Source organism: Triturus cristatus, chromosome 8, assembly GCF_964204655.1.
Source record: "Triturus cristatus chromosome 8, aTriCri1.1, whole genome shotgun sequence".
Taxonomy (NCBI): Eukaryota; Metazoa; Chordata; class Amphibia; order Caudata; family Salamandridae; genus Triturus; species Triturus cristatus.
In genome coordinates this window covers 1,419,222,206-1,419,235,951 of record NC_140591.1, presented here as the reverse complement: position 1 = coordinate 1,419,235,951, position 13,746 = coordinate 1,419,222,206, and the positions used below count along the sequence as shown (strand labels likewise).

General features: G+C 60.9%; 1 protein-coding gene across 1 annotated transcript in view; it reads left to right on the top strand.

The window, feature by feature from the left end:
- The window catches only part of CCDC81 (coiled-coil domain containing 81), a 316,574-nt gene that overhangs the window by 174,078 nt on the left and 128,750 nt on the right, over positions 1-13,746 (top strand). The window contains exon 8 of the mRNA XM_085623150.1: positions 9,453-9,570. Within this exon, the coding sequence (XP_085479276.1) occupies positions 9,453-9,570 (118 nt within the window). The remainder of the gene's footprint in view (positions 1-9,452; positions 9,571-13,746) is intronic.

Sequence of the window (13,746 nt, the reverse complement as noted above, 5' to 3'; positions counted from 1 at the left end):
CCATTTGCTTCCCCAGATCCCTCCTGCCCACCCTCTGTTTGCTTCCTATGACCCTCCTCCCCACCCTGCGTTTGCTTCCTATGAGCCTCCCGCCCACACTCCGTTTGCTTCCTCAGACCCTCCCACCCGCCCACCATTTGCCTCCTGACCTCCCTCTGTTTGCATCCTCGGACCCTCCGGCCCACCCTCCGTTTACTTCCTCGGACCCTACTGCATACCCTCTGTTTGCTTCCTTGGACCCTCCTGCCATTTGCTTCCTCGGACCCTCCCACCCACCCTCCGTTTGCTTCCTCTGACGCTCCCACCCACCCTCCATTTGCTTCCTCTGACCCCCCGACCTACCCTCCGTTTGCCTCCTGACCTCCCTCCGTTTGCTTCCTCGGCCCCTCCCGCCCACTCTCTGTTTGCGTACCTGGCCCCTCCCACCCACCCTCCGTTTGCTTCACCGGCCCCTCCTGCCCACCCTCCGTTTGCTTCCCTGGCCCCTCCCACCCACCCTCCGTTTGCTTCCCCGGCCCCTCCCACCCACCCTCCGTTTGCTTCCCCGGCCCCTCCCGCCCACGCTCCGTTTGCTTCCCCGGCTCCTCCCGCCCACCCTCCATTTGCTTCCCCGGCCCCTCCCGCCCGCTCTCCGTTTGCTTCCCCGGCCCCTTCCACCCACCCTCCGTCTGCTTCCCCAAGCCCCTCCCGCCCACCCTCAGTTTGCTTTCCCAGGCCCCTCCCGCCACCCTCCATTTGCTTCCTCTGACCCTCCCGCCCACCCCCTGTTTGCTTCCTCTGATCCACCCGCCCACCCTCTGTTTGCTTCCTTTGACCCTCCCGCCCACCCTCCGTTTGCTTCCTCAGACCCTCCCATCCGCCCTCCATTTGCCTCCTGACCTCCCTCCGTTTGCTTCCACGGACCCTGCCGCTCACCCTCCGTTTGCTTCTACGGCCCCTACCGCCCACCCTCCGCTTGCTTTTACGGCCCCTACCACCCACCCTCTGTTTGCTTCCCTGGCCCCTCCTGCCCACCCTCAGTTTGCATCCCCGGCCCCTCCCGCCCACCCTCCGTCTGCTTCCCCGGCCCCTCCCGCCCACCCTCCGTCTGCTTCCCCGGCCCCTCCCGCCCACCCTCCGTCTGCTTCCCCGGCCCCTCCCGCCCACCCTCCGTCTGCTTCCCCGGCCCCTTCCGCCCACCCTCCGTCTGCTTCCCCGGCCCCTTCCGCCCACCCTCCGTCTGATTCCCTAGCCCCTTCTGCCCACCCTCCGTCTGCTTCCCCAGCCCCTTCCACCCACCCTCTGTCTGCTTCCCCAGCCTCTCCGGCCCACACTCCCTTTGCTCCCACGGCCACTGGCGCCCACCCTCCCTTTGCTTCCTCAGTATCTCCGCCTACCTTCCGTTTGCTTCCCCGGACACTCCCGCCCACCCTCCATTTGCGTCCCTGGCCCCTCCCACCCCTCTGTTTGCTTCCCTCGCCCCTTGTGCTTCCCCAGCCCCTCCCACCCACCCTCTGTTTGCTTCCCCGGCCCCTCCCACCCACCCTCTGTTTGCTTCCCCGGCCCCTCCCACCCACCCTCTGTTTGCTTCCCCGGCCCCTCCCACCCACCCTCCGTTTGCTTCCCTAGCCGCTCCCACCCACCCTCCGTTTGCTTCCCTAGCCGCTTCCACCCACCCTCCGTCTGCTTCCCCAGCCCTTTCTGCCCACCCTCTGTTTGCTTCCCCAGGCCCCTCCCGCCCACCCTCTGTTTGCTTCCCCAGGCCCCTCCCGCCCACCCTCTGTTTGCTTCCCCATGCCCCTTTTGCTTCCCCAGGCCCCTCCCGCCCACCCTCCATTTGCTTCCCCAGGCCCCTCCAGCCACCCTCCCTTTGCTTCCTGTAACCCTCCCACCCACTCTCTGTTTGCTTCCTCTGATCCACCCACCCACCCTCTGTTTGCTTCCTCTGACCCTCCCGCCCACCCTCTGTTTGCTTCCCTAGCCCCTCCCACCCACCCTCTGTTTGCTTCCCTAGCCCCTCCCACCTACCCTCCATTTGCTTCCCCGGCCCCTCCCACCCACCCTCTGTTTGCTTCCCCGGCCCCTCCCACCCACCCTCCGTTTGCTTCCCCGGCCCCTACCACCCACCCTCCGTTTGCTTCCCCGGCCCCTCCCACCCACCCTCCGTTTGCTTCCCCGGCCCCTCCCACCCACCCTCCGTTTGCTTCCCCGGCCCCTCCCGCCCACCCTCTGTTTGCTTCCTCTGACCCTCCCATCCGCCCTCCGTTTGCTTCCCCGGCCCCTCCCGCCCACCCTCCATTTGCTTCCCCAGGCCCCTCCCGCCACCCTCCCTTTGCTTCCTGTGACCCTCCCACCCACTCTCTGTTTCCTTCCTCTGATCCACCCACCCACCCTCTGTTTACTTCCTCTGACGATCCCGCCCACCCTCTGTTTGCTTCCTCAGACCCTCCCATCCGCCCTCCTTTTGTCTCATGACCTCCCTCCGTTTGCTTCCTCGGACCCTCCCGGCTGCCCTCCGTTTGCTTCTATGGCCCCTACTACCCACCCTTCGTTTGCTTCCCCAACCCCTCCCGCCCACCCGCCGTCTGCTTCCCCAGCCCCTCCCGCCCACCCGCCGTCTGCTTCCCCGGCCCCTCCCGCCCTCCCTCCGTCTGCTTCCCCAGCCCCTCCCGCCCTCCCTCCGTCTGCTTCCCCAGCCTCTCCCGCCCACCCTCCCTTTGCTTCCACGGCTACTCCCGCCCACCATCTCTTGGCTTACTCACCATCTCCCGCCCACCTTCCGTTTGCTTCCCCAGACCCACCCCCCAACCCTCGTTTGATTTGCCGGACCCTCCCACCCACCCACCCTCCATTTGCTTCCCCAGAACCCTCCACCCACCCTCTGTTTGCTTCCTATGACCCTCCTGCCCACCTTCCGTTTGCTTCCTATGACTCTCCCGCCCACATGCCTTTTGCTTCCTCAGACCCTCCCACCCGCCCACCATTTGCCTCCTGACCTCCCTCTGTTTGCATCCTCGGACCCTCCGGCCCACCCTCCGTTTACTTCCTCGGAACCTACTGCCCACCCTCTGTTTGCTTCCTTGGACCCACCCACCATTTGCTTCCTCGGACCCTATCACCCACCCTCCGTTTGCTTCCTCTGACGCTCCCGCCCACCCTCCATTTGCTTCCTCTGACCCCCCGAGCTACCCTCCGTTTGCCTCCTGCCCTCCCTCCGTTTGCTTCCCTGGCCCCTTCCACCCACCCTCCGTTTGCTTACCTGGCCCCTCCCGCCCACCCTCCATTTGCTTCCCCAGGCCCCACCCGCCACCCTCCGTTTGCTTCCCCAGGCCCCTCCCGCCCACCCTCTGTTTGCTTCCCCAGGCCCCTTTTGCTTCCCCAGGCCCCTCCTGCCCACCCTCCATTTGCTTCCCCAGGCCCCTCCCGCCACCCTCCCTTTGCTTCCTGTGACCCTCCCACCCACTCTCTGTTTGCTTCCTCTGATCCACCCACCCACCCTCTGTTTGCTGCCTCTGACCCTCCCGCCCACCCTCCATTTGTCTCATGACCTCCCTCTGTTTGCTTCCTCGGACCCTCCCGGCTGTCCTCCCTTTGCTTCCCCAGCCCCTCCCACCCACCCTCCGTCTGCTTCCCCAGCCCCTACTGCCCACTCTCCGTCTGCTTCCCCAGCCCCTCCTGCCCACCCTACGTCTGCTTCCCCAGCCCCTCTTGCCCTCCCGTCTGCTTCCCCAGCCCCTCCAGCCCTCACTCCGTCTGCTTCCCCAGCCTCTCCCGCACACCCTCCCTTTGCTTCCACGGCTACTCCCGCCCACCCTCTCTTTGCTTCCTCACCATCTCTCGCCCACCTTCCGTTTGCATCCCCGGACCCTTCCCCCACCCTCGTTTGATTTGCCGGACCCTCCATTTGCTTCCCCAGATCCCTCCGCCCACCCTCTTTTTGCTTCCTATGACCCTCCTGCCCACCTTCCGTTTGCTTCCTCAGACTCTCCCACCCGCCCACCATTTGTCTCCTGACCTCCCTCTGTTTGCATCCTCGGACTCCCCGGCCCACCCTCCGTTTACTTCCTCGGACCCACTGCCCACCCTCTTTTTGCTTCCTTGGACCCTCCCGCCATTTGCTTCCTCGGACCCTCCCACCCACCCTCCGTTTGCTTCCTCAGACCCTCCCATCCGCCCTCCATTTGCCTCATGACCTCCCTCCGTTTGCTTCCTCGGACCCTCCCGGCTGCCCTCCGTTTGCTTTTACGGCCCCTACTGCCCACCCTTCGTTTGCTTCCCCAACCCCTCCCGCCCACCCGCCGTCTGCTTCCCCAGCCCCTCCCGCCCACCCTCCGTCTGCTTCCCCGACCCCTCCCGCCCTCCCTCCGTCTGCTTCCCCAGCCCCTCCTGCCCTCCCTCCGTCTGCTTCCCCAGCCCCTCCCGCCCTCCCTCCGTCTGCTTCCCCAGCCTCTCCCGCCCACCCTCCCTTTGCTTTCACGGCTACTCCCGCCCACCATCTCTTGGCTTACTCACCATCTCCCGCCCACCTTCCGTTTGCTTCCCCGGACCCTCCCCCCCCACCCTCGTTTGATTTGCCGGACCCTCCCACCCACCCACCCTCCATTTGCTTCCCCAGATCCCTCCGCCCACCCTCTGTTTGCTTCCTATGACCCTCCTGCCCACCTTCCGTTTGCTTCCTATGACTCTCCCGCCCACATGCCTTTTGCTTCCTCAGACCCTCCCACCCGCCCACCATTTGCCTCCTGACCTCCCTCTGTTTGCATCCTCGGACCCTCCGGCCCACCCTCCGTTTACTTCCTCGGACCCTACTGCCCACCCTCTGTTTGCTTCCTTGGACCCTCCCGCCATTTGCTTCCTCGGACCCTATCACCCACCCTCCGTTTGCTTCCTCTGACGTTCCCGCCCACCCTCCATTTGCTTCCTCTGACCCCCCGAGCTACCCTCCGTTTGCCTCCTGCCCTCCCTCCGTTTGCTTCCCTGGCCCCTTCCACCCACCCTCTGTTTGCTTACCTGGCCCCTCCCGCCCACCCTCCGTTTGCTTCCCCAGGCCCCTCCCGCCACCCTCCATTTGCTTCCCCAGGCCCCTCCCGCCACCCTCCGTTTGCTTCCCCAGGCCCCTCCCGCCCAGCCTCTGTTTGCTTCTCCAGGCCCCTCCCGCCACCCTCCGTTTGCTTCCCCGGCCCCTCCCGCCCACCCTCCGTTTGCTTCCCCGGCCCCTCCCGCCCACCCTCCGTTTGCTTCCCCGGCCCCTCCCGCCCACCCTCCGTTTGCTTCCCCAGGCCCCTCCCGCCCACCCTCTGTTTGCTTCCCCAGGCCCCTCCCGCCCACCCTCTGTTTGCTTCCCCAGGCCCCTCCCGCTCACCCTCTGTTTGCTTCCCCAGGCCCCTCTCGCCCACCCTCTGTTTGCTTCCCCAGGCCCCTTTTGCTTCCCCAGGCCCCTCCCGCCCACCCTCCATTTGCTTCCCTAGGCCCCTCCCGCTACCCTCCCTTTGCTTCCTGTGACCCTCCCACCCACTCTCTGTTTGCTTCCTCTGATCCATCCACCCTCTGTTTGCTTCCTCTGACCCTCCCGCCCACCCTCTGTTTGCTTCCTCAGACCCTCCCATCCGCCCTCCATTTGTCTCATGACCTCCCTCCGTTTGCTTCCTCGGACCCTCCCGGCTGTCCTCTGTTTGCTTCTACGGCCCCTACTGCCCACCCTTTGTTTGCTTCCCCAGCCCCTCCCGCCCACCCTCCGTCTGCTTCCCCAGCCCCTACTGCCCACCCTCCGTCCGCTTCCCCAGCCCCTCCTGCCCACCCTACGTCTGCTTCCCCAGCCCCTCCTGCCCTCCCGTCTGCTTCCCCATCCCCTCCAGCCCTCCCTCCGTCTGCTTCCCCAGCCTCTCACGCACACCCTCCCTTTGCTTCCACGGCTACTCCCGCCCACCCTCACTTTGCTTCCTCACCATCTCCCGCCCACCTTCCGTTTGCTTCCCCGGACCCTTCCCCCACCCTCGTTTGATTTGCCGGACCCTCCCACCCACCCTCCATTTGTTTCCCCAGATCCCTCCTCCCACCCTCTTTTTGCTTCCTATGACCCTCCTGCCCACCTTCCGTTTGCTTCCTCAGACTCTCCCACCCGCCCACCATTTGTCTCCTGACCTCAATCTGTTTGCATCCTCGGACCCTCCGGCCCACCCTCCGTTTACTTCCTCTGACCCTACTGCCCACCCTCTGTTTGCTTCCTTGGACCCTCCCGCCATTTGCTTCCTCGGACCCTCCCACCCATCCTCCGTTTGCTTTCTCTGACGCTCACGCCCACCCTCCATTTGCTTCCTCTGACCCCCCGAGCTACCCTCAGTTTGCCTCCTGACGTCCCTCCGTTTGCTTCCCTGGCCCCTTCCACCCACCCTCCGTTTGCTTCCCCGGCCCCTCCCACCCACCCTCTGTTTGCTTCCTCAGACCCTCCCATCCGCCCTCCATTTGCCTCATGACCTCCTTCCGTTTGCTTCCTTGTACCCTCCCGGCCGCCCTCCGTTTGCTTCTATGGTCCCTACCGCCCACCCTCCATTTGCTTCCACAGCCCCTCTAACCCACCCGCTGTATGCTTCCCCAGCTCCTCCCACCCACCCTCCGTCTGCTTCCCCAGCTCCTCCCACCCCCCCTCCATCTGCTTCCCCAGCCCCTCTCCTCCCGCCCTCCGTCTGCTTCCCCAGCCTCTCCCGCCCACCCTCCCTTTGCTTCCACGGCTACTCCCGCCCACCCTCCCTTTGCTTCCTCACCATCTCCCGTCCACCTTCCGTTTGCTTCCCCGGACCCTCCCGCCCATTCTACGTTTGCTTCGCTGGACCCTCCCACCCACCCTCCATTTGCTTCCCCAGACCCTCCCACCCACCCTCCATTTGCTTCCCCAGACCCTCCCACCCACCCTCCATTTGCTTCCCCAGACCCTCCCACCCACCCTCCATCTGCTTCCCCAGACCCTCCCACCCACCCTCCATCTGCTTCCCCAGACCCTCCCACCCACCCTCCATCTGCTTCCCCAGACCCTCCCACCCACCCTCCATTTACCTCCTGACCTCCCTCTGTTTGCATCCTTGGACCCTCCGGCCCACCCTCCGTGTACTTCCTCGGAACCCTACTGTCCACCCTCTGTTTGCTACTTCGGGCCCTCACGCCATTTGCTTCCTCGGAGCCTCCCACCCACCCTCCGTTTGCTTCCTCTGACGCTCCCGCCCACCCTCCGTTTGCTTCCTCTGACCCCCACGAGCTACCCTCCGTTTGCCTCCTGCCCTCCCTCCGTTTGCTTCCCTGGCCCCTTCCACCCACCCTCCGTTTGCTTCCCTGGCCCCTCCCACCCACCCTCCGTTTGCTTCCCCGGCCCCTCCCACCCACCCTCCGTTTGCTTCCCCGGCCCCTCCCACCCACCCTCTGTTTGCTTCCCCGCCCCTCCCACCCACCCTCTGTTTGCTTCCCAGCCCCTCCCACCCACCCTCTGTTTGCTTCCCAGCCCCTCCCACCCACCCTCTGTTTGCTTCCCAGCCCCTCCCACCCACCCTCTGTTTGCTTCCCCGCCCCTCCCACCCACCCTCTGTTTGCTTCCCCGCCCCTTCCACCCACCCTCTGTTTGCTTCCCCGGCCCCTCCCACCTACCCTCTGTTTGCTTCCCCGGCCCCTCCCGCCCACCCTCCGTTTGCTTCCCCGGCCCCTCCCGCCCACCCTCCGTTTGCTTCCCCAAGCCCCTCCCGCCCACCCTCCGTTTGCTTCCCCAAGCCCCTCCCGCCCACCCTCCGTTTGCTTCCCCAAGCCCTTCCCGCCCACCCTCCGTTTGCTTCCCCAAGCCCTTCCCGCCCACCCTCCGTTTGCTTCCCCTAGCCCCTCCCGCCCACCCTCCGTTTGCTTTCCCAAACCCCTCCCACACACCCTCAGTTTGCTTCCCCAGGTCCCTCCCGCCCACCCTCAGTTTGCTTCCCCAGGCCCCTCCCGCCCACCCTCAGTTTGCTTCCCCAGGCCCCTCCCGCCCACCCTCAGTTTGCTTCCCCAGGCCCCTCCCGCCCACCCTCAGTTTGCTTCCCCAGGCCCCTCCCGCCCACCCTCAGTTTGCTTCCCCAGGCCCCTCCGCCCACCCTCCGTTTGCTATCCCTGGCCCACCCATCCACTCTTCGTTGTCCATTCGCAACTTTAGCCCTTCGCAGCTGCTTCTGTTGGCAGTTTTCTTTGCCATATTCTCTCGCATCTTCTCTTCCCTCAACCGTGTCTTTTTGTCTCGCTCTGCATACCTCCGTGTTGCCTCGCCCCAACCCACTCACCCCTTTGTAACTAATTTTTTAAAATAAAAAAGCACATTAGCGCTGGCTGCGTCATAACACGTTTTTTTAAAACAATTTTTTTACCATGCTGCACAGCTGCGCTGCTGACCAGCATGGCAAAGGGTCATTGCCAAGGCCAATAGATCTCATTGGCGAGACCTGCTGGCTTTGCTAATTTTTGTTAAAAAATATCTATTTTGATATTTCTCAACATAAATAAAGCACTACACCCTGAACTTCAGGAGACCGTAACTGTATCAGACTGTTCCAAAAGTGCAACAATGGCTGTCTTTTCACAAGGTAGCCAAATGCAGCCATTTTAAAACGTTTATTTCGGGGAAGCAGCCACGTAGAAAGGCCATACACCGCACGCCTCAGCAGGACAGTCATTTACGTGGCCTTCTAGTGTTGATCACCCAAACAAGACTACCTTCTAGGCGAGCCCCTAATTGTGCTTTGATGCCCGATTCAATTACCCTGGACAAGTCTTTACTTTAGCTATAGTTCTGAATTTGTCTGGGCCCTCAAGGTCTAGTGATGGCTTTGTCAAGCGAGGGAGTATCTGCGCATGTTTTGTCTATTTGGCAATATATCTTTTTGCTCTAGCGTTCTATTTACAGCTTCAGTATGAATAAGAACAAATAACGCAGCGTTTTCAAAAACGATCTATTGCATTTGTGGCGGGGTTATATGTTCCTTCCTGTCTCACTGAGGCCATGCACAATTGTGGAGAGCACACCTTCTACTTTACCCTTGGATGTGATTTGTCACTGACAGAAAGTAGAGTGCATGTAATTAATAGGTGACATCTTCTTTGGTTATGTTGGTGCCTTGAGACCCTATTGGGTGAGAAGTTGCGCTTAACAAACCTATGATTGATTGATTGATTGGTGACCTGAAAAAATGTCAGGCCAGTCTCGTCATAACTGGGGCTACACTGGCAATGAAGAGGAAGCCATTTTGCACAAACTGGGGGTGCGGACTGGACTGCAGACCTCAGACCGTGGCGTAGGTCTATGGATCCCAAAAACTGGGGGAACGCCGCGGAAAGATGGTTTGAAGCTCTTTTGGTGCTAGCCTGTTAATTCCAAGATATGCAATGCCTGGCAATGCTGGGTACTGCTAATAATGAGAAAAAGTATTCTTTTTAATTGAAGATTACACCTTGTTCTTGCTTGTTCCTAGGGCACGTTCACCACTATCTCCAAAGGCTCCGAAGGTGGATGATGCATGCATTGTCACCCAAGCATACCAGAAAAGACGTCCGACTCCTTCATGCCTCGGTCACTGCAGGGCAGGCCAGGTACATGTACAAATAATGCATTACTCTTTTTTTTAATTTAATAAAACCAACGAAATCTAGAGTACTAGGCTAGTATGTCATTTTCATTTTGTTAAAATCACTAAATGCATTAAGTACATCGCAGGGTTTGCAACAATATAATGCAGTTTTCAAATGCAATTAATGTATTTTGCGATTCGGTAACATGTTACTGAATTGCTAAATGGGTTAAAGAAATCACAAGGAATTGTTATTTAGAAAGGGCATGTTTAGGGTGCTCCTTCCAAATAGTGGTTCCTTGAGGATGTATTCATGTTTTTCAACAGAAATGCGATCGCAAAACATTCATATTTTACCGACACCTGAAAGGAAGGAATATTCGCAAACAGGAAGAGGTCCCCATGAGACGCAGTCCCCTTTGTGAATGGTCCAAAATAAAAAAATTAGGCATAGGCAGTGATCCAAGGTTTCGACTGCCTACTCTTAAAAATAGTTTTTACAAACGTTTCTTATTTTTTGGTAAATGCTTCCCATTTTTCTTTAATTAAAATGGACTGCATTAAAAAAAATGCAAAAAGATTGCATTATTTAAAAACAATCACAGACATGGTGGTCAGCTGACCCCAGCAGCCCACCATCCCTGTGATGGCAGTGAATTCTAGTGGATGGTAATTTGCAATCTACCCCATTAATATTCAAGAGGTGCATCAAATTGCAAACCACCGTTCTTTGGTATTTTGTTAACCGAACTATCTGATAGAGACTACTAGCCGCAGATTCCTTCACGTAGAATTATCCCCAGGCGTGAGACTTTCTTGCCCAGCATCCCTGCGCGCCGGGGGGGACGGCATCACGCGACTCCGCCCAGGCGTCGTCCGCGTACCTGACGTCAGTGAGGCCACATAAGTCCCACCCCAGCGCGCCTACGGCAGTTTTTTACTTTTCCGCATGCAACTGGTTTGTGCTCTGGGCCTGTTTAGGCCTTTCCCTAACGCTATTGCTGCGTGTGTGGGAACAGTGTGCGAATGCCTTCGGGCTTTAAAACTTGCTCGTCGTGTGGCCGCCTCATGTCGGCAACGGATCCTCACCCCATCTGTATGTGGTGTTTGGGGGAGCACCACGACTCCACTGATTGTGAGGCGTGCCACCAGATGAAGCCGAAGTCCCGGCGGAAGCGCCGGATGAAACTTCTTTCGGCTCGTGTGTCGTCACCTCACCCGGCCCCTGCGGAGGGTTCTCGGACCCGCGGCTTCCCTCGCCGACTTCGATCTTTTCTCAGGTCGCAAGAGCGCCGCTCACCTATTGGTAAGTGTCGCAGTTTGTCCCCGAGGGTCGGGTTCCGGCCTGTCGGGGGCGTGGGCTCTCCGCGGGTGGTGCGGCCCCGCGTGTCCTCCCCTTATCCGCCGTTTCCCAGCGTGGGGGCAACCAGAGCCCAGATGGAGACATTTGCAGCGGCTTTGCAGGCCTACCTGGCTTCTCCTCTTCCTCCTCCTTCCCCTCCTGGGACGTCAGCGGATCCCTTGCAGTGTGCGTGGCCCTCCGCGGCGTCGCCGGCGGCTCCGGCCCCGGCACCGACTGGTTCGGATCCAGGCTCGGAGGATGTGGTGCCGTTGGGGTGCGGCCCTTCGGGGGTCCCTCCTTTGGACCACGGCGCCTCTACTTCGCTGCAAACTCCCGCGGGAGTCCCTGTGGAGTCGCGGGAGGTCGCCGGGGCTCGGGTCGCACCCTCGAGCCCCTCTCAGTCCTCGGGACAGGCGGCGGCCTTGTCCGAGGTGACGACGCTATGGCGCCGGCACCTGCTGGCCCTGGCGGCGCCACAGTGGTCGGCAGAGGGCCAATCTCGCCCTGCCACGAGTTGCGGCTGGCGGGGGACTCCTCGTCCCTCCCCGGGCCCCTCTCGTCCCTTCGCCGCCCCCCTCTCGTCCCTCCGCCACCCCTTTGCCACCCGGCTCCGGCCCAGCTCTGGTCTCCTGCGCCGTGTGCTGTGTCAGAGGTCGCCCCCGCGTCTCCTCCGGCGCCGGTCGACGACGGTGTCCTGACTCAGGTTGCGGACTCTACGGCGCCGGGCCGACGTCGGGTCGTTGACTCGTCTTCGGACGCCTTCTCTTCTCCAGAGGTTTGGCGGTTGCTGGTGTCATCCTCGCCGAAGATGGGCCGCCGTGTCACGGCTTTTTCCCCCCAACGGCATCTAAAGGCGGCTCCTCGCTGTCACCACGACCCCGGTCTTCGCCGGAGGAGCCGCAGGTCCCCCACCCCTCGGTCCCTCTTCCTTCCTTCCAGCCTTGGGCCTTCCTTCTTCCAGTTGGCTTGGGGGATGGCCGCCTTAGCTTGCAGCCGTCACCGAACGAGGAGCTGCCTTCCCCTCCGCGGGGCCCTACGGAGGCGGGTGCGGCTTTTGCCCGCGCTGTTTCCACAGCTGTGGGAATTTTGCGCATGGGTGATCCAGCTTCCCATTTTCCCGCAGATCATCTTCTGGAGGTTCTCCATCAGGGCTCTGGTGGTAGGAAACTGTTGTTTCCCTTCGAGGGATCACTCCACTCTTCTCTCTTGGGGACTTGGGGCCGTCCCGCCACAGGGGACCCGGTGCCCCAGCTCCTTCTGCACCGCGTGATCCAGTGTGCCTTTCTCTTCACCCTTCGACCGGAGGCCCACTTTTGCAGTGTGCCTTTCCTGCTTTGCCGCTGCTGTTCTCTCCCCCGTCACGGGAGGCCAGCTGGCTGGACTCCTGGAAACGCAATATGTTTGCCTCAACCAGTGCGGCTCTGTGGCCCCTTAACACACTGTGTGTTTTGGCTAGAGCCACTTCTTGCTTGTGGGACTCGGCGGAGTCCCTTATGTCTGCCGCTTCTCAGGAGGGTGCCTGTGTGGATTTGAGACACCATGTCTTGGATGGTCGGGAGCTGGCGGCGTTTATCCTTCGCTCCGCTCTGGACATCTCGGAGGTTCTGGGTCGTGCCATGGCTTCTTCGGTTGCCCTTCGTCGCCATGCCTGGCTTCGGGACAGTGTGTTCCCGGAGAATGTTCGATGACGGCTGGTAGACCTTCCCTTTGATGGTGCTCTTTTGTTCCATGTCCCTGTGGACTCAGCCATCCAGAGGTTCTTGGCAGGGCTTCCTCCTCCTCCTCCTCCCCCTCCCCCTCCTTGTCCTCCTCCTCAGTGACCTGCATGTTGATCTGGTTCTTGGAGCTGTTCTTCCGTTGGGGCGGGTCGCCCCGGTTGTCTGTTCTGTGTGCTTCATGGCCACTCGAGTCCTCCTTGCTGAGGCTGTGGTTCTGTTGGCTGCTGGCCAGCCCTTTTTGACTGTGTGTTTTTCCCTTGGGTTTTTTATATCATGCTGGGCCTGAGATTGGGCCTTCTGCTTTTCCCCTCTGGCTGCTTGATAGGCCTCCTGTGGGGTTTTTTGCCGCAGGTCTTGTTTTTTTGTTGTCCTCTGCTGCGGAAGTTTCTTCCTAAAAGGTTCCCATGTCTTGGGATATGACATGCCCTATGTGGGGCAGGGTTGGCTGTTATATAGTCCCGGTATGTGCTGGGGAGTTGTGGTCGCCTGCGGGCTTCTGCTCTTCGTGGCGTTATGGTATGTTGCGGATGCAACCTTCTTCTTCGACTTTTTGCTTTGAGTGTTTCGTTCTGTGGTGTCCCTGGTGTCTGGCGGAGCTTGCCAGTGTCACCCTCTTGTTCTTTCTGCACCGTTGTGCCTTCTTGGGGCTTTAGTGGGACTGTCATCATGCCTTCTCCGCTGCTTCCAGTGGGCCTTGCACTCGGTTCTACCTCTTCTCCCTGTGGGGGGAATGGTCCCTGACTTCAATCAATCAATCAATCAATCAATCAAGCATTTATATAGCGCACTACTCACCCAGAGGGTCTCAAGGCGCTAGGGGAGGGAGGTCCGCTACTGCTCGAACAGCCAGGTCTTGAGTTGCTTCCTGAAGGCGAGGTGGTCCTGGGTCAGGCGGAGGTGGGTCGGGAGGGAGTTCCACGTCCTGGCGGCGAGGAAGGAGAAGGACCGTCCCCCTGTGGTGGCTCTTCGGATGCGGGGGACGGTGGCGAGGGCGTGGCCGGTCGATCGGAGCTGGCGTTTGGGAGCGTAGAAGTTGAGGCGGCTGTTGAGGTATCCTGGGCCTTGGTTGTGGAGGGCTTTGTGTGCGTGGGTGAGGAGGCGGAAGGTGATTCTCTTGGTGACCGGGAGCCAGTGCAGG